General features: G+C 36.0%; 1 protein-coding gene across 1 annotated transcript in view; it reads right to left on the bottom strand.

Moving 5' to 3' along the window:
- LOC145694115 (uncharacterized) overlaps nucleotides 1-24,459 on the bottom strand; it is a 66,258-nt gene that overhangs the window by 22,322 nt on the left and 19,477 nt on the right. Inside the window, exon 4 of the mRNA XM_081770234.1 lies at nucleotides 14,662-14,761. Within this exon, the coding sequence (XP_081626360.1) occupies nucleotides 14,662-14,761 (100 nt within the window). The remainder of the gene's footprint in view (nucleotides 1-14,661; nucleotides 14,762-24,459) is intronic.

Genomic DNA, 24,459 nt, shown 5'->3' with positions numbered 1-24,459 from the left:
AAAATTTAATCTGGTATATGAATACATTACAGAGTGTGATTATTATATCAACAAAATAGTAGAAATGTTTTTAGAGAAAGATAAACAATTATTTAATTCTGTAAATGAACACTGAGACACTGTAGCATATGCATTTGATTGTGTAAGAATAGAAGAACATATTAGGGCTAAAATTACAAAAGGTTACAGAGAATTGAAGTGATAAATGGATCAATTTGTAGTATTCTAATATTACAAACATTGGCCTCTGGCAACTGATTTGTCAGGGAGAGGCAATTTAAATTGTTCTCTGGATGACACAAAAATAATACAAAATGTAGCACCACAAAAGTATAACATTCTGAGCTTTTCTTCTGATTGTTACGCAAATGAAATAGACCACCCAAATTTATTAGAGTAATACAAAATTTTATAAAAATACCGAGCTTGTTATAATGGGCCTTCTTTGTTTGAGTAGCAGAATATGGCCTTTCTTTGTTTTTCTATGGTTGGTACAGAAAGTACATAAAATAGACCTTCTCCGCTTTTTTAATTGCAAACAAAATTTATTCATTCTTCAATTTTTTCTACTTGGTATAAAACTGAATAGGTCACTCAATTTTAATAGCACAAAAAGGTATAAATTGACCTTATTTGCTTAAGCCTTTTTCTGCTTGTTACAAAAGTGAATAGGTCACTGTTTAAATAGTACAAAATGGTTAAGAAATTGGGTAGACCAAAAACACAAAAAATTATAATATGCTGAGCTATTTAAAATGGTATTTCCTTGCTTTTTTTCGGTTTGGTACAAATTTTACAAAAAGGTATAAAATTCTAAGCCAGTTAAAAATGGTTCTCGTTGGTACAAAAGGAAATAGAACACCCCAATAAATGGCACAAAAAGTATAGAATGTTGATCATTCTTCTTTTCTGGTTAGCACAAATTTATACCTTCGTTCACTTGATTAGTACAAAGTGTTAATTCTTTCCTTTTTTCTGCTTGGCTAGTTAAAATGACCCTTCTTTGATTTTCTTCTGATTGGTATAAAAATAAAATTTCGCTTATTTCGGTAGTACAAAATTGTACAGAAATATTGAACTAGTTAAAATGGACCTTCTTCGCTTTTTTTCTGGTTCATACAAAGCTAAATACTCCATCCAAATTTGAGTAAAATGATCCATGTTCGCTATCTCAAATTTAACCCTTCGTTTTGTTTAACATAGTAAAACATGGCCTGGAGATGGCATTTCTCATTGGTATATTCCTTCGTTTATTTAAATAGTTAATATGGCATATCTTTGCTTTCTTTCTTGTTACTCCATCCAAATTAATTTTTGCGTTACAGAAATACTGCGCTAGCTAAAATTGTGTTTGAGCAAGTTAAGATGGTTCTTCTTTGTTTGGTATAAAAAAGTAGAACACCCAAATTTGTTCTTTCGTTCATTGGGCTAGTACAACGGTATATAAATTCTGAGTTAGCTAAATTGGACCATCTTCGATTTTTCTGGTCACTCAAATTTATTCCATCGTTTGTTTAAATAGTACAAAAAGGTACAGAAATTCTCAAATAGTTAAACTAGGCCTTCTTCATTGTTTTTTTCTCTGGTCTCACTCATATTTATGCCTTCCTTTATTCGACTAGTTTAAAATGATCCTGTTTTGCTTTTTCCTTTTGTTTGTTGAAATCATACAGAATGGTATAAAATGACCCTTTTTAGAGTTGACACAAATTATAAGTCCTTTGTTTATTCGAATACTCCAAAATGGTACAATTTCTTTGTTTTTCTCGGTGGTATAAAACTAAATACTTCATTGTTTATTTGAGTAGTACAAAATTGAATAGGTCACTTAAATTTATTCTTTCGTATATTCAGCTAGTTCATTTTTTTCTCGTTGGTATAAAAAGTAGAACATCGAAATTATTCTTTCGTTACAGAAATTATGAACTTGTCAAAATGATCCTTCTTCGTTTTTTTCTGATTGATACAAAAATAGAACATTTCAGTAGTTCAAAAGTTACATAACGGTCAATTTTCGTTTGTTTAAACAGTACATAATGAGCTAGTAAAATTAGCTCTTCTTCTCTTTTCCAGTTGATACAAAAGAAAATAATCCACCTAATCTTCACTTCTATTTTTCAGGTATTCCTTCGTTTATTGAAGTAGTACAAAATGGTACAAAAGTCTGAGTTAGTTAAAATAATGTTTTCGTTTTTTTGTTTATTTGAGTAGTACAAAATTGAATAGGTCACTTAAATTTATTCTTTCGTATATTCAGCTAGTTCATTTTTTCTCGTTGGTATAAAAAGTAGAACATTGAAATTATGAACTTGTTAAAATGATCCTTCTTCTTTTTTTTCTGATTGATACAAAAATAGAACATTTCAGTAGTTCAAAAGTTACATAATGGTTAATTTTCGTTTGTTCAAACAGTGCATAATGAGCTAGTTAAAGTAGCTCTTCTTCTCTTTTCCAGTTGGCAGAAAAGAAAATAATCCACCTAATCTTCACTTCTTTTTTTCTGGTATTCCTTCGTTTATTGGAGTAGTACAAAATGGTATAAAAGTATGAGTTAGTTAAAATAATTTTTTCGTTTTTTGTGTTTATTTGAGTAGTACAAAAATGATATAAAATTTTGAGCTAGATAAAATGGCATTTCTCGTTGGTACAAAATTGAATAGGTCATTCAAATTTATCCTTTCGTTTGTTTAAATAGTTAATATGGCATATCTTTGCTTTCTTTCTCGAAGTAAACCAATCATATTTATTCGTTCTTCATTTCTCTCTGCTTGATACAAAACTGAATAGATCACACAGGCTTAAATATTTGACCTTTGACCTCGATAGTCAGTACTTTTGGAACATGTAATATTTGATGACCTATTACTGGATTTGGAAACAGCACCTCAATATGTGAATTCATTTTCGAGTTATTAGGTTTTAAGTATTTTGACCTTTGACCTCGATGACCATTATTTTTGGAACTTGTAGTAGTTGATGACCTATAACTAGATTTGGAAACAGCACCTCAATATGTGAATTCGTTTTCGAGTTATTAGGTTTTAAGTATTTTGACCTTTGATCTCGATGACCATTATTTTTGGAACTTGTAGTAGTTGATGACCTATTACTAGATTTGGAAACAGCATCTCAATATGTGAATTCATTTTCGAGTTATTAGGTTTTAAGTATTTTGACCTTTGACCTCGATGAGCATTATTTTTGGAACTTGTAGTAGTTGATGACCTATTACTAAATGTGGAAACAGCACATCAACATGTGAATTCATTTTCGAGTTATTAGGTTTTAAGTATTTTGACCTTTGACCTCGATGATCATTATTTTTGGAACTTGTAGTAGTTGCTAACCAATTACTAAATATGGAAACAGCATCTCAATATGTGATTCCGTTTTCGAGTTATTAGATTTTAAGTATTTTGACCTTTGACCCCGATGGTCATTATTTTGGAACTTGTAGTAGTTGCTAACCAATTACTAAATGTGGAAACAGCATCTCAACATTTGGCTCCATTTTCGAGTTATTAGGTTTTAAGTACTTTGACCTTTGACCTCGATGGCCACTATTTTTGAAACTTGTAGTAGTTGATGACCAATTATTATATGTGGAAACAGCACCTCAATATGTGGATCCATTTTCGAGTTATTAGGTTTTAAGTACTTTGACCTTTGACCTCGATGATCATTATTTTGGAACTTGTAGTCTTTGATGACCAATTACTAAATGTGAAAACAGCACCTCAATATTTGACTCCGTTTTCGAGTTATTAGGTTTTAAGTACTTTGACCTTTGACCTCGATGATCATTATTTTGGAACTTGTAGTATTTGATGACCAATTACTAAATGTGGAAACGGCACCTCAGTATGTGGATCCATTTTCGAGTTATTAGTTTTTAAGTATTTTGACCTTTGACCTTGATGATCATTATTTTGGAACTTGTAGTAGTTGGTGGCCGATTACTAAATGTGGAAACAGCACCGCAATATTTTGCTCAGTTTTCGAGTTATTTGGTTTTAAGTACTGTGACCTTTGACCTCGATGGTCATTATTCTCTAACTTGTAGTATTTGAGAGCTCCTCCGTGGCTAAGCGGTTAGCATACGCGCCTTTGGCGTGGGAGACCCGGGTTCGATTCCCGGCGGGAGCTCATGTGGTTCGGATTCCACGTTAATCAGTAGGTCCACGTCTCATATAGCCTCGCTGCTGAACGGGACGTTAAACTCAAAATCAACTCAACTCAACTCAACTTGTAGTATTTGATGAGCAATTACTAATTGTGGAAACACCATCTCAATATGTGGATCCGTTTCCGAGTTATTAGGTTTTAAGTACTGTGACCTTTGACCTCGATGGTCATTATTTTTGGAGCATGTAGTTGCTGGTGACCAATTACTAAATGTGGAAACACCACCTCGATATATTGTTTTGTTTTTTGAGTTTGACCTTTGTTCACGATGGTCAGTAGTTTGAGGACATGGTTGTGTCATTTCTGCTATGTTAAATTAAGGGTTGGGAACGAAATCAGTGCTACGTTAAAATAGGGGTGGAGAATGTGTTCATAAATTTCTGCTATGTTAAAATGTTCAAATAGGGGTTGAAAAAGTAATCATAAAACGGAAAGAATACACCCCTAAAAGTGCTCATAAAAAGGAAACGAATCTTATGTGTTACCTGCTCTGCTATGTAATTTCAATTAGGGGTGGAAAAAGTGGTCATCAAAGAGAATGAATGAATACACTCTCTAAAATGACTATCTTTGCTCATTCTCTGCTATTTCTGTTATGTTAAAATAAGGGTTGGAATGAGTACACCCCTGCTATGTTACATAGTCTTGTTACGTATTCTTATGTCATTTCTGTTATGTTAAAATAGGGGTTGAAAAATATGCTCATAAAAGAGAACGAGTTCACCCCTAAAATAGAGGTCATAAAGGGAACGAGTTCACCCTGCTATGTTACGTAGTCGTATGTATTATCTGCTATGTTCCAATAGGGGTGGAACGAATCTTATGTATTCTCTGCTATGTTAAAATAAGGGTTGGAAAATAAGCCAAACTCTTTTATTAGCTCTTCTATGTGTTCGTAGTCTTATGTCATTTCTGCTATGTTAAAATAGGGGTTGGAAAATATGCTCATAAAAGAGAACGAGTACACCCTTGTTATGTTATGTGTTATCTGCTCTGCTGTGTGTTACGTAGTCTTATGTGTTATCTGCTATGTTCCAATAGGGGTTGAAAAAGTGATCACAAAAGAGAACGAATACACCCTTGCTATGTTATGTGTTATCTGCTCTTCTATGTGTTTGTAATTTCTGCTATGTTAAAATAGGGGTTGGAAACGAGTACACCCTTGTTATGTTACGTACTCTTATGTGTTATCTGTTCTGCTGTGTGTTACGTAGTGTTATGTGTTATCTGCTCTTCTATGTGTTCGTAATTAACATAGGGGTTGGAAAATATGCTCATAAAGGGGAACGAGTTCACCCCCTAAAATGTGCTCGTAAAAGAGAACGAGTACACCCCCTAAAAATTGCTCATAAAAGGGAATAAATTCACCCCTAAAATGGAGGTCGTTAAAGACCGTGGGCTCACGGTGTACGGTGCTCAATTTCTCAGGGGCTCGTGAGTTGTTCTCATCTGTTCTCATATGTTCCAGGTTGGCCCAGATCGATCCATTTTCTACTACTGTGGGTCACAGTGGGTCATGGTGGGTAGTGGGTCGCAGTGGGTCACGGTGGGTGGTGTGTCACAGTGGGTCACATGTTGTTGACCCACGACCCACTGACCCACCCAGGAAACTTGACCCACTGACCCACTCCATCTCTGCTACCGACAACTCTCTTCCATACTATAAAAATGTGCAGTGTAGTCCAATTGACCAGAGTGGTGGAGTACCTAGCCCATGACATTAACAACCAAGCTCGGAGGATTTGCTATTTTGTCTATCGAGAAATTTGTTACTAGAGTATGAAACTCAGGTTTATTTTATATATTTCAACATACGCAATTACCGTCAATGCATATTCAGCTACTGATTTGCTTCCTACGAGTTCGTACCTTTCACATAGTAAAAGATGGAATCCATTAATCAGCAACACCCATACCTAAAGTATCTTAGCAGATGTATGCAACACCACTAATGCATTGGTACGAACTCTAGCGCGCAACAGGATTTTGTTCATTCCGCATTATAATGTCCATACTGCAGCCATTTGGCTTTAAAGGAATTCGGATCTTCTGATTATCGGAAACAAAATACTTACATTTCTATAAGGGATTTTATCGGACGAAACCTACCAACCTGCGCATCTACATCCCACTTCAATATCAGCCAAAAGTGAAACAGCTGGTAGTCGAAATCGATAGAAAACTCATTTTCGATGAGCATTTACAAGTTACAGTCGAGGTAGTAGTCATTTTTTCGTTTTTATTTCTACTGATAGTTGTAACCAATATCCAACTCCTAAACTTCATCTCATGACTATATGAACTCACAAGGGAACATTCTGATTTGATGAATTCAATTGTTGAAAATGATTGCTAGCACTGGATTCAGCACCAAAAGAAACAGAGAAAAAGAAGGTGTTTAGTGGCAAAAGAAACAGGGAAAAAGAGGGTGTTTAGTGGCAGACCGTATATAGGCAAAGTGATGGCAAAGTGCGAAGATAGAACATAGAAGATGTCTATAAATGCATGTTAATTTTGAAACGAGTAGAGGAATTGAGGTCAAATATTGGATATGTGGAATGCATGTAGAGCTCCAGTGAATAGGCATAATGTGAATCATGGGGAACATCTGAAAAGCAGCCATGTTGGAATTAACGCAAGAATAATATACGGGGAAGGGATCATGTGACATCTGACTCTTGATACACACCGTCTATTGAAATCAATAGTGGCCAATACAGTTTGAGACCTCTGCAACAGGAGGCGTTCCATGCTATGACAATGTAACAATACTGTCGTAAAGGTGACGTGAATGGGATCAACCAGAAACGTGAATGAGGCCACTTTCCAGCCAACAAGTATTCCGATCTACCCAATATTCGTTCATATGCTGGTAAAAGTGTAAATATAACAAAGGACAATCTGAAGAGCTCATGACTGACATTTTCTGGCTTTCTATAGAGCAGATAAAACTGCTGCTTCTCACTGATTCATCGAGAACCAATAAAGATGTAGAGTTGGTGCAGAAACCGGACAATGTTGAACTTACCCGACTCCTTATCCCTGATGGTTGCACGTCGCTCATACAACCGTTCTATGTGTTCTTCTTCCGATTATACGAATTTCGTAAAATCTATAACAGACACAGTTTTTCTGTCATCTGACTTCAAAATAAGACAACGGGACAACTTCTTGCAATAATTCACTCACTTCCAGTTTACACCACCAAAATCCCAAACTATGATTAGATATGATTTCTACAAAATTGGATATTTGCAAACAGCACCTGGCGCATTCATGACACAAGTCGACTACTGCTTACTTTCAATACCGGAGATAGCTGTGACGAGCGTGATTGACCATCTTTAACCTTTTTCAAATGTGCACACTGTTCTTTCCGTTCTTGTATCAACTACACAATCATTCTTGAGCTCCTTAACAGTTTAAATTAAACAGAGGTCTCAAACTGTTTTGGCCCCTATTGATTTCAATAGACGGTGTGCGTCAAGAGCCATATGTCACATGATCCCCTTTCTATATATTATTCTTGCGCTAATTCCAACATGGCGGCTTTTCAGATTTCCCCCATGATTGACATTACGTCTTTTCAGTTGAGCTCTACATGCATTCCTCATATCCAACACTTGACCTCAATTCCTCTTACTCGTTTCAAAATTAACATGGCATTTCTAGATATTTTCTACGTTCTATCTTCGTACTTTGCCCTCACTTTGCCTATATACGGTCTGCAAATCAATATCCTCTTTTTCTCTGTTTCTTTTGGTGCTGAATAGAGTGCTAGCAATCATTTTCACCAATTGAATTCGCCAAATCGGAATGTTCCGTTGTCAGTTTCTCTTATTAGTGGGAGGCCTTTTCGTATAATTTGTTTTAAATGTTTCAATACGTGTTATTCTTTTGTGAAGCTTTTAATACATTTTATACAGATTTTCTTTAAAAAATAAGGAACACCTCTTCAGCAACGCTGGAGTGAACTTATACCATATAACTTTGGTACTAAAAAACATGTATAAAATCTAATCAATCAAACTGTAGCTTTATTGTTAAGAACAATGATAAATGGTTAGTTTAAAAGTTAACATTTCTTTTCAACACTGAGTTTATATGAAACGTGAATCAAAGCTTAACTTGGGAGCCAAATCACACGATTTCCCACAGGGACACAGAAAATCGAACGTAAGTACCCCGTGTCTGTGGCCAGCAGCTGCCAGCACAGATGCTTGTATCGCCGCATAAGGTATTACAGTTACATGTGTTAATAAGGTGAATGTTGTATGTTTTTGAGTTGATTTTGAGTTTAACGTCCCGTTCAGCAGCGATTCTATATGAGACGTGGAACTACTGCTTAACGTGACATCCGAACTACAAGAGCTCCCGCCGGGAATCGAACCCGAGTCTCGCACGCCAAAGGCGCGTACACTAAGATTTCATTTCATTTCATAAGTCGCTTCACGTTAGCAATTTTCAGTTGTCAATTTACTAGAGTACCAGAAGCTGATTGATGTAAACAACACGTTATACTGCGGTTCATGAAGAGTACCTTGTAAGAAGAGATTTTATAGAGGATTTAAACCGTGTTACATTTGTAACTGAATAAGTTTGCAATGAATATAAAGCTATCGAAGGATGAAGGTGGGTTCGTACTTCATAATTGTTGATTATATGACAACATTGATGTGATTGAACTATTTCTGCAGCGTTTTCCAAACACCGTACAGTATTTCCTCGGTCTCAATAAGCAATCAATAAAACGAAATGAAATCTTTGAGTTTTACGTCCCACCTTATGCCGGTTAGGCTAAAGGAGACGGTGATGATGAGTATTGAATGAAATGGTGGAATGAAGAAAGAGGGAGGGAAGAAGCGGGAGAACCCCGAGAAAACCCACGCCCACGGTTTTTGACCACCACAAAGTTCACTTGGCGGGGACTGGGATCGAACCCGGGATCCCAAGCACCAGAGGTGAACGCTCTACCACTGAGCCACCGCAGCCCCTCAATAAAACGAATAAAAGTTTTGATTTGATTGAGTCTGCAGTGGACCTTCCTAGGCCACATAACCCTAATGTTTGAATACAAACAAAAGAAAAAAAAGAATCATATGCCTATAGCGCAATGTTTTGAGCATAAAAATTACTGAGGATTAAACGCTTAATTTAAGTGACCTTCAATATATAAATATTTTCCAGATAGTGAGTGTTATATGCAGTCATGTATTAGTGCACATAACACTCAAATCTAAAAAAAAAAATACTGTGGGGGGGGTAGGACCTCTCTAGCACACCAGTGAGGTTAGGAGAGATGACATAAAACGATAGAAAATTACCGATATCCATAATTTTCGAGGTGACTGAGGTGAATCGTAACACTCTCAAGTTTATTCCCCATTAGCACACCTGACGGAAAAGATGACAAGTGAAATGGTTGAAAACGACCGATATTAGTGTCGAATCAATCGCTTTCGGGGTTACTAAGTGACAATTTCGATGCAATGTAAGTCCAAGTTCAAATTCAAGTGGAATTAAATACCCATAATGCCCTTAGAAATGTGTAGGAAAAGAGAATGTGTAAAAATAATAAAGAAAACGATAAATATTAGTATCTAATCAATCGATTTCGAGGTCGTTAAATTAATTAGTGACAGTTCCGATGCCGTTTAAGTCCACGTTCAGCCTCAAGTAAGGGTAATATCTTGTAGCACCCTTCGTGGGCGTGGAAAGGGGAACGTGTAAATATAAATGAATGTTGTTAATGTGTAATCCGTAGTTTTAGGTGCCGCTCAGAGGCATAGTGACATTTACGATACCGTTTAAGTTCACATTCAGCTCCGAAAAGTATCACTACGGGGTGGGAAGGGGTGATATGTAAAAATAATCGAAAACGACTGACGTGAAACCCATAGTTTTCCGAGTAGCAGAAGTGAATAGTTATACTCCAGATACCTTTAAAGTCCAAATTTAACCCCCAGTCGGTGTGCTGGTGAAAAGGGATGAAACCAAAATGTCTGACATGATCAAGATTACTGTCAAATCCATCGGGACTTAATCACCGATTACTAAGTTTCCGGGGTTGATAAGCTGTTAGGGTTCACGACACGGTGAATAGTCCTTGAGAAGTCCTAACTTTCTTTCACGTATCACTCCATACAGTGTTGTGTTAGTACCGGTTCAGACGTGCAGAAAAGTCTGTTGCGGGCCCGCAACAGAAAACTCTGTTGCGGACCCGCGCGAGCCGGAAATACATTGGTTCTTATCATTCATGCCACACGTGCAGACTTTCCCGCACGACTCTGCTGCGGGCCCGCAGCGGGCGAAAATTGAGTTGCGGGGACTGCTGGCTCGCAGCGAGTCCGCACAGGTGTTGCGGGTCGGAAAACCATTGCTGGCAATGAGGCAAGCCACACGTGCAGACTTTCCCGCGCCCGCAGAAATGGAAAGCGAAGAATTGAATGAAGAACTATTCATTAACGAAATACAAAAATATCAGGAGATATGGAATTTAAAGTGCGAAATATATAGAGATAGAACTAAAAAAACGGGATGCATGGAATAGGGTATGTGAAACCTTATGTGAGAAATTTAATGAAAAAACAGAAGAAAAAAAACAGCATTGGTATGTATTATTATTACTTTTCAATGTAAAAATTTAATATTCATGTAGTATTTACACTTGATTTTCGTCGAGCGCCCCTTTCCAGCAGCGAGGCTATGAATACTTTTTTGTGATAACAATAAACAAATACGCTTGGAGAACAAACCTTTATTGTTAATACAGTTTCTTTGATAAGATTTCTTGTCACTCACTCCGGAATGAACCGAATGTTTATAACGTACGTTGCATTATACTTTAGGTCAAGGTCACGTATTATATAGCCTCTGTGCTCAAAAAGGACGCTGAAGTCCAAAACAACCATCAACATAATAGCAGAACAGAAAAGAAAGAAAAAACATCGTTTTTCGGCTGACAATTGTTGTCTTTATTTGTTAATGTACTATTAAAAAAATAGAGTTAACACGAAAATTGTTGAACATCAGGGCACTCATGTGGTTAAAAAATAAAAAGCATGCTCGAGATGTAACAGAAATATTTGTGTTTCTCGTACAATTCATAATATTGTGCACGTCGTTGCTATTCTAGAGATAACAACTGATTTTTTTTTTTTTTAACATAAAGAACAACTTAAACAAAGTTATCTTGCCATAGAACTCTACCTACATATGTCGCTTACAAAATAATCAGCCCATCTGTTTCTGCTTCCGTTTGCTGCATTGCCTCCTTGTGGTGTGCTACACGTATTGGGGATTTTCTCAAAACCTTCTATCGTTAATTGTCACAATTATAAAAATGTTTCCTTTTTCTAACCTTAGAAATGGATTATTCGGAAACACTAAATCCATTATTTTTATTTAAGAGTTTACATTAAGAATTTCACATCTCCAATCTAAGCGAGTCCTCATATTAAACGCTTTCTCAATATATAACGGGAAATGTCACTACTATAGGAATGAAATGAAATCCTTGAGTTTTACGTCGCACGATTATACCGGGTAGGCTAAAGGAAATGATGGTGATAAATGAATGAAATGGTGCAATGAATAAAGTGGAAGGAAACGGGAGAACCCCGAGAAAACTCACGCACACGGTGCTTCTCGCACCACAAAGCCCACTTGACGCAAGCTGGGATCGAACCAGAGGTGGACACACTATCACTGAGCCACCAGACCCCACAACTATAGAAATCCCCCATCTCCCCTTCAAGAGAAAATTTTCAAAGACGCTGAAATCTGTGCTCCATTATTTTTATTGTGAGTTTACATGGCGAATTTTATATCTCTAACTGAAGCGAATCCTCACATTCGGTAAATTTTGAATAAATAAAGGGAAATTTTACTATTATTGAAACTCTTGACTCTTGAGCGGGATATTCGGGAAGTCTAAAAAAATGTCTAATTTTTAATTTAAAGCCACCAACTATGTCAAAAAATCTAAATTAGTCACGCAATTGTTAAACTATGCCAGTGGCCCATAATAACATTTGAAAATGTCTATGAATAGATCTCCGAATGTTTAACTTTCTGTGCTCTTACAAATGATAATTAGTTAACATAATTAACTTACCTTAATGTAACAGCCAGAGCTCCTCCGTGGCTAAGCGGTTAGCGTACACGCCTTTGGCGTGGAAGGCGCGGGTTCAATTCCCGTCGGGACCTCATATGGTTCGGATTCCACGTTAATCAGTAGGACCACGTCTCATATAGCCTCGCTGCTGAACGGAACGTTAAACTCAAAATCAACTCATTAATGTAACAGCCAATATTTCAATTGGTGGTATCGCTAGTCTCATGAAAGTATCTTCTGCTTTAATTTTATCACTTATTTTCGATAAGAGTTCATCAAATGAAGTGATGCACATGCAAAAATAATTAAAGAACTTTTCTTCGTCATTGTGCAAATCAATAAACATGGAAGAAAATCCACCTTTAAGCAGTCGTGAGCTTACGTACGGATGAACCCAGTATCGTCTCTGTTTCTTCCTTAGGATTTTACTGGCTAAGTGTACAAAAACAGCACGTTTTTTTCTTTCAATTTCTATTTTCATTTAACTGCAGCTGAAAATAAAATGAGCTGTTTTCTATGTCTATGTGAAGTGGTTGGGCTGAGACGCCCGCACGAGTCTGCTGCGGGCCCGCAGCAGACTTTTCTGCACGTCTGAACTGGTTGATCTTTGACGCCCGCACGAGTCTGCTGCGAGTCTGTTGCGGGCCCGCAACAGACTTTTCTGCACGTCTGAACCGAGCCTTAGTGCAAATATTTTAACTACGTATGTCATTTCCACTGTACGGTACTCAGTGCACAGGACACTGTACATATCATGTCGACGATAGCTTTCACAACACATTATTACGAAACGTAGAACATACTATTTTGTGGGTTTAGCAACAAAGTGTTACAAAAAATACTCTACTTGTTTGTGGTACCAACAATGGAAAATGCAACTTTGCATGCATTGATAACAAATTAATCTAACCTTTAATAATAGACTAACGTTTCTTGGTACTTTTGAAACATATTTTTCTGGTAATTATGCAAACACTTACAGCAATCCCACAAATCTCCATGCTGTATATTTGATTCTGTTTTCACTATCGACATGGCACAAACGAATTCTAGTTTAATATTAAATATTCTTTTCTTTCAAGCTCATTTTGACCAATCTTTATTTGCAAACATTTGCGGAAATCCACTAAGTTCTTTGGGGAATCCCTTACGCATTTTGTTCTGGAGGTTGATTTTGATATTGTTGGATGTTAAGCCTATAACTTCCCGTGTGCAATTCCACACCGACTGTGTCAAGGTCATTTGCTTTGGTATGTATAATGTATAAAAGTTCCGTGCCGCCAAATTTCCCACGCTCATAACTCGTAAAAGACGCCCCTTTCTAGTTTTTATCTATATATTTTTTGTTTGTTTTGGTGTCTACTTTCAACTCCCAAACTCTGTTATAGGAATTACAGGATACCCTGTATATCTGTTTATGTATGAATAGAGAGATATAAATGTATCTATATGTGTGTTTATGTAGGTCTATCCGTGTTCCACCATAACTCTGAAACGCATGGGTATTTCATAGAAACTTAGTACATGTGTGATTTACGATCTAGAAAATGTTGTGGAGTAAAACACCCATAGCTCTACTACAAATGTGGGAGGTGGAAAGAGATTAGATGTAAAAATAATCGAAAATGACAAATATTAATGTCGACTTCATATTTTTCGGGTTTACTGCACTGACACTTTCGACGCCAGTAAGTCCAAGTTCAGCCTCAGTGTCGGTAAGACACCCATAGCACCCCAGATTGATGTCGGAAGTGGTGGAGTACAAGTAATCAAAAGCGACCTATATTATTGTCTAAGAATGCTGTTTTAAGTCCACGTTCAGTCCTCATCGGTGTGGTAGATGATAAAAGGAAAACAAATATCCTGAATGACCGAGAATAGTCACTAATCGATAGTTTTTTCGGACACGAATATAATTAGCCCATTTGCAATAATTTTTGGACCATGTATCTATCTCATGTAATTTAGATTAAAGTTCATATTCTATAGGGATATGGTGTTTCAAAATTTAAGTTGAAAGTAGAGTATCTTCTATATTTTTTCATCAAACTTTCATCGAAATAAACATCCTAAGGGGGAAGAGGATTCTTATATTTCCCATAAACCTATTCTCCCCGTGCAAAGAAGGGGTCTTTCAGCTAGTGTTATGATACAACTTGTTATTTCATACTATCGTGGACATTTAAAATGCATGCTTCTCAGCCGATTTATTTCTACTCTGTACAATATACCAAGCAATTCAACAACTCAATTCATTTTGTTTTCTGTTAATGTTAAACAATTACTGTGGTTACTAATAATATCAGAAGTTTTGTCCTCAAGGGCATTGTGCACTTATTTTGTATATATCTGCCAATTACCTGACTTAAAGTAGCATAATCGCTTGCAAGTAGATTCGCAGGTGCATTGGCAAAAGCAACTCTCCAGTCTATTGGTGGAATTTCTTCTTCGAAGTAACTCCTGAAGGTAAATAATATTGAAATTAGCACGTTGTTACAACTTAATACGTAACAGATCCTTTATGTGTAGTTATTCCATCTACTATATTACTTTAAAAGAAAACAACACATTCTCTAATGAATACGTTCCCTCGTATAATTAAATTAATTCTGTAACAATGAAAGTTTCGTGTGTACGTAACTTGCCCGTAGCTAGGTGTAGCAGGCTCGTAATGTTTGATTTCTTAGTATCATGTTTACCACTCGATCTGCAGCGATTGATGAAATAATGATTTGTCATATTTTCATCATTTAAGATTAGTACAAGGAATTTCACGTACATTATGCTGTCAATGCTAAATTAAAAGTCGTAATGTATCAGAAAAACTACCTGATTTCATATACGAGGGCCATTGCAAAAGTCAAAACAATTATTAATTTTCTCGAAAATGGTACCGAATAAAAAAATATGCAAATTTAAGGTTAGTTTATATGGAAACATTACATGTAGGAAGGTGGATGAACACACACACTACCATAAAGATATAGCACTAGAAAAAAGACGATAAAAAATTTGTGGTTTCAAATGTGTTTTACTGTCAATTGCAACAGTACACAATAGTACAGGGCAGGAACACGTACCTGTGACATCTTAGTGTTTCTGCTATCTTGTAGATTCTTGGGGAGACTACTGATGCCATGGAATGAACGTAGTTTGTAATGTACTATTGTATACAGTTGCAATTGACAGAAACACTTTTGGGACGAAAACTTTTTTTCTCGTGCTATATCTTTATGGGGTGTGTGTGTGTTCATCCATCTCCCTACATGTAGTGTTTACATATGAACTAACCTTCCATTTATATATTTCAGAATTTTAAAAATTCTTTACCATTTTCGAGAAAAAAATATTTGCTTGACTTTTGCAATGACCCTCGTATATTACTTATTTCATATATATATATATTGACATAATAAACTTACTATATATTACTCTCCATGTATGATAAAACTATATATATATATATATATATATATATATATATATATATATATATATATATATATATATATATATATATATAAAGTAATTATACATACGTATTTCTTTGGTTTATTGACATTTAGTGTCCCTCTTCGGTTATTTACAACATATGCGTCCAATGACCTAAACTATACTTTAAGATGGAAACTGGACTACTTTAATATGGTTAAATTTCAAGGCTCTTCCACCGGGAATTGAACCCATGAATCTGTTAACTGATAGATTTTCATAACATTACGTCATTCATATGTTTTCTTTTTTTCTGTTTCTGTGTTCTACTTTATGCATTAGAAATACTTACTGAGTGTAACATATGATTTCCAAAAATGTTCAGAATCGCAGCGCTACTGAAAAGAATACTAATACACCTCTACCCTTCCTTTAAGGGATGAAATTTCGTTATGAGTTTTACAAATATACCTCGCATAAAGTTTACAGCAGCATTTGCGCACCCAGAAATTTTTGTTGGGAGCAGTCCAAGCTCTGAGGAGAAGGGGAATCCCCTACGTGAATGTAGTATTGAACGGGTATTATTCTGCATCCGAAAAGACGATAAGTAATTGTAAAATACTTCCACCTATATTTTCAGGGGAAGAAATGAAAGAATTAGAATGAGGAGAAAGAGTATAGATGAAGTGTAAAATCAAATTCTCATGAAACCTCAATCATTTTCCTGTAGTATAGCTTTATTAAGAAAGTGTACAAATGTAAGTTGAGTTAGGAAATTTGGGGAGGGGGAGTCCGAACTCGGTAAACCTCGTCCGTGGGTGTGCCCTTTATAGCAGTATTTCATAATCTGAAAGTTTTAATTTATTCAAGTTAAATCTCAGCTTACCAGAACTATACTAATATCTATAGTTTATTAGATTCATTCAAGAATAAATAAAATAATCATGTTCCACATGAATAACTTTAATTTAACCAGTTGAATATTTAACAAAGGAACATGTTTTAAGTGCCTTGTAATGTAAATTGTCCAGCAAACAATAATTAGTACCTGCGTCTTTGGCGTGGGAGATCCGGGTTCGATTCCTGGAGGGAGCTCATGTAGTTCGGATTCCACGTTAATCAGTAGGTCCCGTCTCATATAGCCTCACTGTTCAAACATATGTTAAACTCAAAATCAACTCAACTCAACAACAATTAGGAGCATCAAACATCTAAATGAATAGCAAGTCAATTATTTATTTATTATCTATTTATTTATTTATAGATATTTCTGGACGTTACCGGCATTCGTGGTCTTAAGAAATTGAGTCCCTCAGCCACCACACTGTCTGAGGAACGGGCACGGAAGCAAGCGACCAGGAATCTCTATGTTAGGTACACTCATGTCCAAAATGATTGTCGCATATCTATAACTGGCTTCTTGTAAGAATATAATTTGATAATGATTTTGTAGGGTACTTTTAATACTCATACTATGTGTATAATCGGGAAATGTATATTTGTGGTTAATTTCATAGGAAAAGAATTATAAATACGAAAATTAGAATGAGTAAAACAAAATGTTGCAAAATGAACAAGAAACTTATATTTTCGTGTTCTTATTTACTGCTCTTTTGACATGATATTTGCCACATACATGTCTTTGCCGGGAGCAGGAAAATTCGGTGTAGGAAAACTTGGTGTAAGAAAATTCGGTGCACGGAAAATTTGGTGTACGGAAAATTCGGTGTGGGGAATGCTAGGTGTAAAGAAAGATTAGTTGTAGTAGACCATAGAATCCATTAGAAACTTAAGTTTGAAGATAAAGGAGTGTATTACTTTTAATTTCAAACTTTGTGTAGAACGTACTTTTACTGTCTACTATAAGGAATTTTAAAAAAAATTGCGTTCCTGAAATAAATTGAATTCTGGATTTCAACGGAATTTAACATTTCATGGTCCTGACATGACGAGAAATTTGCTTTTCGATGTCCGTTCGTGTGATTTAGCGAAGAGACCATCGCTACCAATCGACATTTAATTTAAAACTTAAGTTTTTATGCTGTTTTAGAGGGTGTCTCCTAGAATTTTCTACTTCCAAAAATAAATGTAGGTTACTGGACGGGTAAAATTGAAAATTGTATATTTTATCAAAAATGTTCTAACGATTTTATGTCTATTTTATAAATAGATATTTAAATCTAAATTCTTCAAAAACGACATAGTTTCTTTATTTATCATATATTAGTCAAAGGTGTAAAAATAAATGCCTCAACTAAAGTATCTTCTACTGATCGAAGTCAATAAGGCGTCAATAGGGTTGCAGTACGTGTTTATCTTAAGGCAAACAAACTGAAGTGTCTGATTGGAGGAGAAGTTAACTTTTTGTACAACTATTATCTGATAAAACCATCCTGCTTTATATTGCCCGTTCCACTAAGACTTTTTTTATCAATATATTTTTGCATCTTACATAATTGAAGGGTACGGGGAAAAACAAGGAATGTCCATGTATGTGCTTTTTCGGGTGCTTTGTCGTATCTGTTGGTGACTCTTGGTACTATTTGACTGTATATGCCATGCATGCGTAAATGTAGAAATGTCCATGAAAAGGGAGCAAAAGATTTAACTAACTTATTCTCTTTACGCGGTTTTCAATATTAAAACGCCGTTTTCTCGAAAATGTAGTTTTGTGCCATTCCTTCTTTTTTTTCCCTTACCCTATACAGAGTGATTCTTTTAAAACTCACGGATTTCATTTGGCTCCCGAATTTCTAACTGAAGTCCGATTTTCATGCGGTTTGTTGTAAATGATCAAGGAAGGATGGGAGATTTATGGGACTGTGTTTACTGTTTTAAATTCATCCGGGGTAATATTGAGCAGGCCGAAAAAAAAGAAAAAGAAAAAAACAGCAAATATTCGCCAGTGTACCTTACAGTTCGAATGAGATATTGGATATTTGAAGCGAAATTGAAGAATACAAATTAAATGTTAATGAGAATACAAATTAAATGTTAGTGGTAACACGCATAAATCACATGTTGAACAGCTATAAACCGGTTTCTCGCTACAAACGACAGAGAGATTTCTTGGGCGACTTAAAAAGTCAGTAACTGACATCTTCCACAACATCCGCCAGCGGGGTCCGATGCTTCCCTGTCTCACTGTTTCTTGCAACTTATTCACTAACGACCAGATTATGCTCCTGTCTGGGGCAGAACGTGAGGCAAAGTTGCATGTAAATGCCCTTTACGTAGCAATAACAGATTCCGTTCTCCAAAAACTTTTTAACGATAAAACCATGTTGCTCCAAAGAGTGCATTATTATAGCTGTGTCCTAATCATATTGATACAGTAGCACAGCATAATTCTCAATACAACAGTCCAGTTTCCTGTTTCTTATTGACCTTCGCGAGGTTGCCATCTAACGAAGAAACTCAAATTTCCACACCGCACCTCACCTAATTCCAATTGTAAGATACACTGGTGAATATTTGCTGTTTTTCTAGAGGCGTGGCCGATATTACACCAAATGAATTTAAACCAGTAAACATAGTTCCATAAATTTCCCATCCTTCCTTGATCATTTGCTACAAACCGCATGAAAATCTGACTTCAATTAGAAATTCTAGACCCAAATGAAATCCGTGAGTTTTAAAAGAATCACCTTGTATATGTTCTATGATGTAGGCCTACTATATAGGAAGGATGTTTTTAGTTGTTCCTATAACTATTCTCTGAACTTATAGTTGTAATTGTTTTATTTCTGACAAAAAGTGTCAGCTTCATAGTGTGATGAAAAGTAATTTATACTAATACTCCGCAAAAGACATGCAAGAGATATTGGACTCAAGGCAAAAAAATAAAATAAAATAAAATAAAATAAAATAAAATAAAATAAAATAATAAATAAATAAATGTTTGCTTTTCTTGAAATAGGTAACAACATTTTATTCGTTACATTTTATGGTTTTCACAATATGAAGTATCGCAAGATATCGTAAGTGGTAACATTCAATATGTATTACACCAAATCTACCTTACACCTAAATTTCCCCACACCGAGTTTTCCGTACACCGAATTTTCCTACACTGAATTTTCCTACACCGAAATTTCCTACACCGAATTTTCCTAGACCCCGGTAGAAAAGGTGTAACCGTTTTTTCAGGTAAGGAATCCTGAGTGAGGTTTCTCTTAGGTTTTCCTCACTCATACTAACAAGTAAGGAATGACGAGATAGTACACTCATGTCCAAAATTGGGGGCGCGGTGGCTCAGTGATAGAGCGTTCACCTCCGGTGCTTGAGGTTCCTGGTTGGATCCCAGCTCTCGCCGTGTGGACTTTGTGGTGAACAAACACCGTGTGCGTGGGTTTTCTCGGGGTTCTCCCGTTTCCTCCCACTTTCTTCATTCCACCATTTCATTCATTTCTCATAATCACTGTCTCCTTTAGCCTAACCGGCATAAGCGTGGGACGTAAAATTGAAAGATTTCATTTCATTTTATTTTATTGGTGAAAATTATTGTCTCATGTCTATAAATATGTCGTTGTAGGAATATAATTTGATAACGAATTCGCTCGGTATTTCTTATAATATTAGTATGTGTATAATCGGCAAAGATGGGTTTAGGAAAATTCGGTGTCATTGCTTACTTGTTAGTATGAATGAAGAAAACCTAAGAGAAACCTCACTCAGGATTCCTTACCTGAAAAAGCGGTTACACTTTTTCTACCGACTATCCTTATCGAGAATCGAACACGGGACAATTCAAAGTAGGTTCTTAAATGTAAAGCCAAATGAACCATCTAATATCATATAATGCAATAATATATAAATACACTCACCAAAGTATTTCACTGGTATCCTGCAGATATTACAATCAACAATTACTACAAGATATAAAATTGTTTACACACTAATTTTACACTCGTCAGAAAAACTATATGAATTTTACCTACTTAGATAGCACATTTCGTGTAGTTTCGACAGGTATATTTTCAAGTATGTCCCTAACCGTTGATGTCTGCATGCATTCATACCAAATATGCAAGAGTTCCAAAAGAATCTGCTTTTTGGAAAGAAAAAAAAAATGAACTTTTCGCACGGCAGTAGTAAGGGCCTGACTTGACCTAACTTTTGATTATCCTCAATGAGGGGCCCCAAGGCCCGGGGTCAATGACCTATGGGTACTTAGGACCACCCCCTCTAAATTTTGGCAGGGGTACCTTGGCCCACCCCCTAAATTTTGGCAGGGGTACATAGGACCACCCCCCTTAAATTTGGGAAATTGCCAAATCTAAAAATTTGGTGTGGTAGCCTAGGACCATAGTATGTACCTCTATCAGTATTGGGGGTCTATGTCGTTCCCTTTCATGGGTAAAAAATTGCCAAAAAGTCAAATTTCGGGGGTTTTTGACCTAATTTATCCCCTTTGATGAGGTATTATTACCCTATATGGTTATATGGACGTATACAGGGGTTCATTACCTATCATAAGACATGGGTATATTAATGCACCCCTTGAAAAATTTGGGAGGGGTACCTTGGCCCACCCCTTAAATTTTGGAAATTGCCCAATTTAAACATTTGGTATTATAGTATAGGACCCTAATATGTATTATGATAAATTTGGGTGGTCCACCTCGTTCCCTTTTAGGGGTACAAAATTGCCAAAAATATAAACGTAAGCAATACGTTGTACCACGTGTTTGGTTTTTGGTCCATTTTATCCCCCTTTGATGAGGTCCTATTACCTTATATAGTTATATGGTCATGTATAGGGGTCCATTACCTATCATAAGACATGGGTACATTGGTGCACCCCGGGAGGAGTACCTTGGCCCACCCCTTAAATTTTGGAAATTGCCCAATTTAAACATTTGGTATTATAGTATAGGACCTCAATATGTATCATGATAAATTTGGATGGTCCACCTCGTTCCCTTTTAGGGGTACAAAATTGCCAAAAATATAAATATAAGAAATATGTTGTACCACGTGTTTGGTTTTTTTGGTCCATTTTATCCCCTTGGATGAGATCCTATTACCTTATATGATTACAGGGATCTATTTCCTATCATAAGACATGGGTATATTGTTGCACCCTTCTTAAAATTTGGCAAGGGGTACACTGAAATTGTCCAATTTAAGCATAGTACAGGACTTCAATATGTTTCGGTGGTCCTATTGCCAATTTTTTTAGTACAACCACGTGTTTGACTCAATGTATCCTATTTGATAAGGTATGGACGGGTATCCCCTTTCAATTTGGTATAACCCCTCGGGTGTAGTACGGTCACGTGATCGATGATTTGGTTTTGATGCGCGACGAGATCCCTGGTGAATGTTCTCTAGGAATTAGGTAGAAACTTTGTCCAGGGTTCTCGTCTTATATCGCACAGTTCTTTAGGAGAATCTGATAACGTTGTATATGGAATGGACAATAAAAAACACATAAATAAGTATAAATTGTATTTTATTCATTTTTCTGGTTTCTTCTTTTTCTTTCTTATTGACAATGTTTGTATATTGAGCTGGGTTTCTTCATTAGACCGCCTCCTCTTCTTGATTGTAATGATTTGTTTCCATGTTTTGCAGCATAGCACCCGTTTGCAAAGCTTCGTATTGTGAATTCTGTAAAAAAGAACGAGGAAAAAGATGATTAGTATAGAAATAGATGATGATTAAACAATACATTTGCAATGATAAATATGATAAAATTACCTGGAAGGTATATTGCAGCAGTCTACGATCATTAACCGTGGGTACTGTTGTGAACAAGTATTGAATTTCACGCAGAGATTTTCCTTGGGCTTTACAGCACAAATAAAAATAAGCATAATAGCCACATACGGATGAACCAAGACTTTGCATTTGGCTATTATTATATTTATAGTACATACAATGAAGTTTTAAGAATGCAACATGTTGTGGTACATAAGGAGGAAGGCCATAGCTGTCAAAATATTCTCCAACACCGCGATGATCAATATAAATTGCAATCCAATGACTTCCTAGTTTTGTGGATGGATCTGTATTTACAATCATTGCCAGAGGAAGAGAAATCCGTGAGGGCAACTCATCGCTTGCAAATACCCCGGTAAAATGATTTCTGAATAATGGACTACCGTGTAAAGCACTAGCTAATTGTAATGTATTCAACATCGTGAATGGAAATGATACATAACGTATACGTACCTTGTAATTTAAAAGTCCAGGATAATGTTGCGCTGGTGGTCGATCTCTAGGAGTGAGGAAAACTCTCCATACACAATACAGTTTGCAGGTGCTGCTAATTTCTCTTGGAAATGAACTTCCAATCGGATGGCGCCATGTCGTTGTAAATTCCAATAGTGACAATCTCCAGCAGAAGAATCGGGAGTTAGGTCAAATACAAACAGTGTATATCCATTCTTGTAGTCGGCTCTTGAAATTGTATTTCCAGTATTGGTAAAATGTATGCCAGAGCCTGAGAACAATGTGTGGTACGATGAAATGTAGAGATTTTCTTCAAAGTTGGGTTGCAATGGTTTTGAAGGTACAGCTTTTCCATCCACGTACAATGTAAAGAAATTAATGTTTAGATGTTGAAATTCAAATGGATTGGTGGTAATAGTTCCACTGGATGCTTCATTCGATGTAAATCCTACAATAATACGATTTGGCAATGTTCCCATAAACAGGTTATCAATAGTTTTGGATTGTATATCCTTCGGGATGGTAAATGATTTCATTTGAACCCTTGTCAGAGGATACTTTGCCGGTGTAGATTGTAAAATTTTATTGTGTGCCAATTTAACACTAGGGCTGATGCTGACTTTTTTCACCTGCAACGATGCATCTAGAATATTGATTTTTGCATTGACACCACTTTCACCGGCCATGAGACAAAAGTTTGGTTTTGCAGGAATAAGTTTCACACGTAATTCCACTCCATGAATTAAAAATTTATCTTGATTAAAAATGTCACAATGAAGATGTCCAATCATATCGAATTTCATACTTTGTTTTGTCAGTTCATAGCGTTGTTGAAATCCTTTGTTCTCACTTGTGGTTGCGTTCATATGACCAGCCGTATCTTGAAACCACATTGCTGTTTGTAAATGTGTATTTTTAGCTCCATCACTATAATTGAGCAGTTTTTCCATGTACGAACGATATGGATGATTATGTGACGGAAATGAAATCAGTTTATTGTTCAAGTAGATTTGTACTTCACTAAACATAGCATTTAGAAAATCATTGACAGGTGCAATTGCTTTATCCGTATTGGTGAAGGAGGAACCATCTGGTTTCACAATTTGTGCTTGGATGTACAATAAGGTTTGTGGCAAATCAATGTATTCATCACTGCTACCACTCACTACAAATTCTATTGGTGAATTTTCAGCTATTGAACTAATTGGTTTGTAGCCTATAATACGATTGTCCAGAACACTGGTTTGCGTGGGTAATGTTGAAAAAATGTCCAATTCACTTTTTACACATTCACAGGATTGATGATGTAAGAAAGCCATCGTTGAATTAATCAAAAATATCTGGTGACGATGCCAATGATTTCTTCTTCTTCTTATGTGATAATTTACGTCTCTTTGTAGGATTGATGGTGTTGTTGATCGTTGGAAGGTCAACCTCAAACTGAGAGCAGTCATCCCATTTTCGTTTATGATATCCACTTCCCAGCATAGTTTTCAACTTATTTTTAGCTTTTTCTTGTAAATTTGATTTTGCCTCTTGCATCCGTT

This window comes from Thermobia domestica, chromosome 9 (genome assembly GCF_964235325.1).
Source record: "Thermobia domestica chromosome 9, izTheDome1.hap1.1, whole genome shotgun sequence".
Classification (NCBI taxonomy): Eukaryota; Metazoa; Arthropoda; class Insecta; order Zygentoma; family Lepismatidae; genus Thermobia; species Thermobia domestica.
This window is presented reverse-complemented; position numbering and strand designations above follow the sequence as displayed.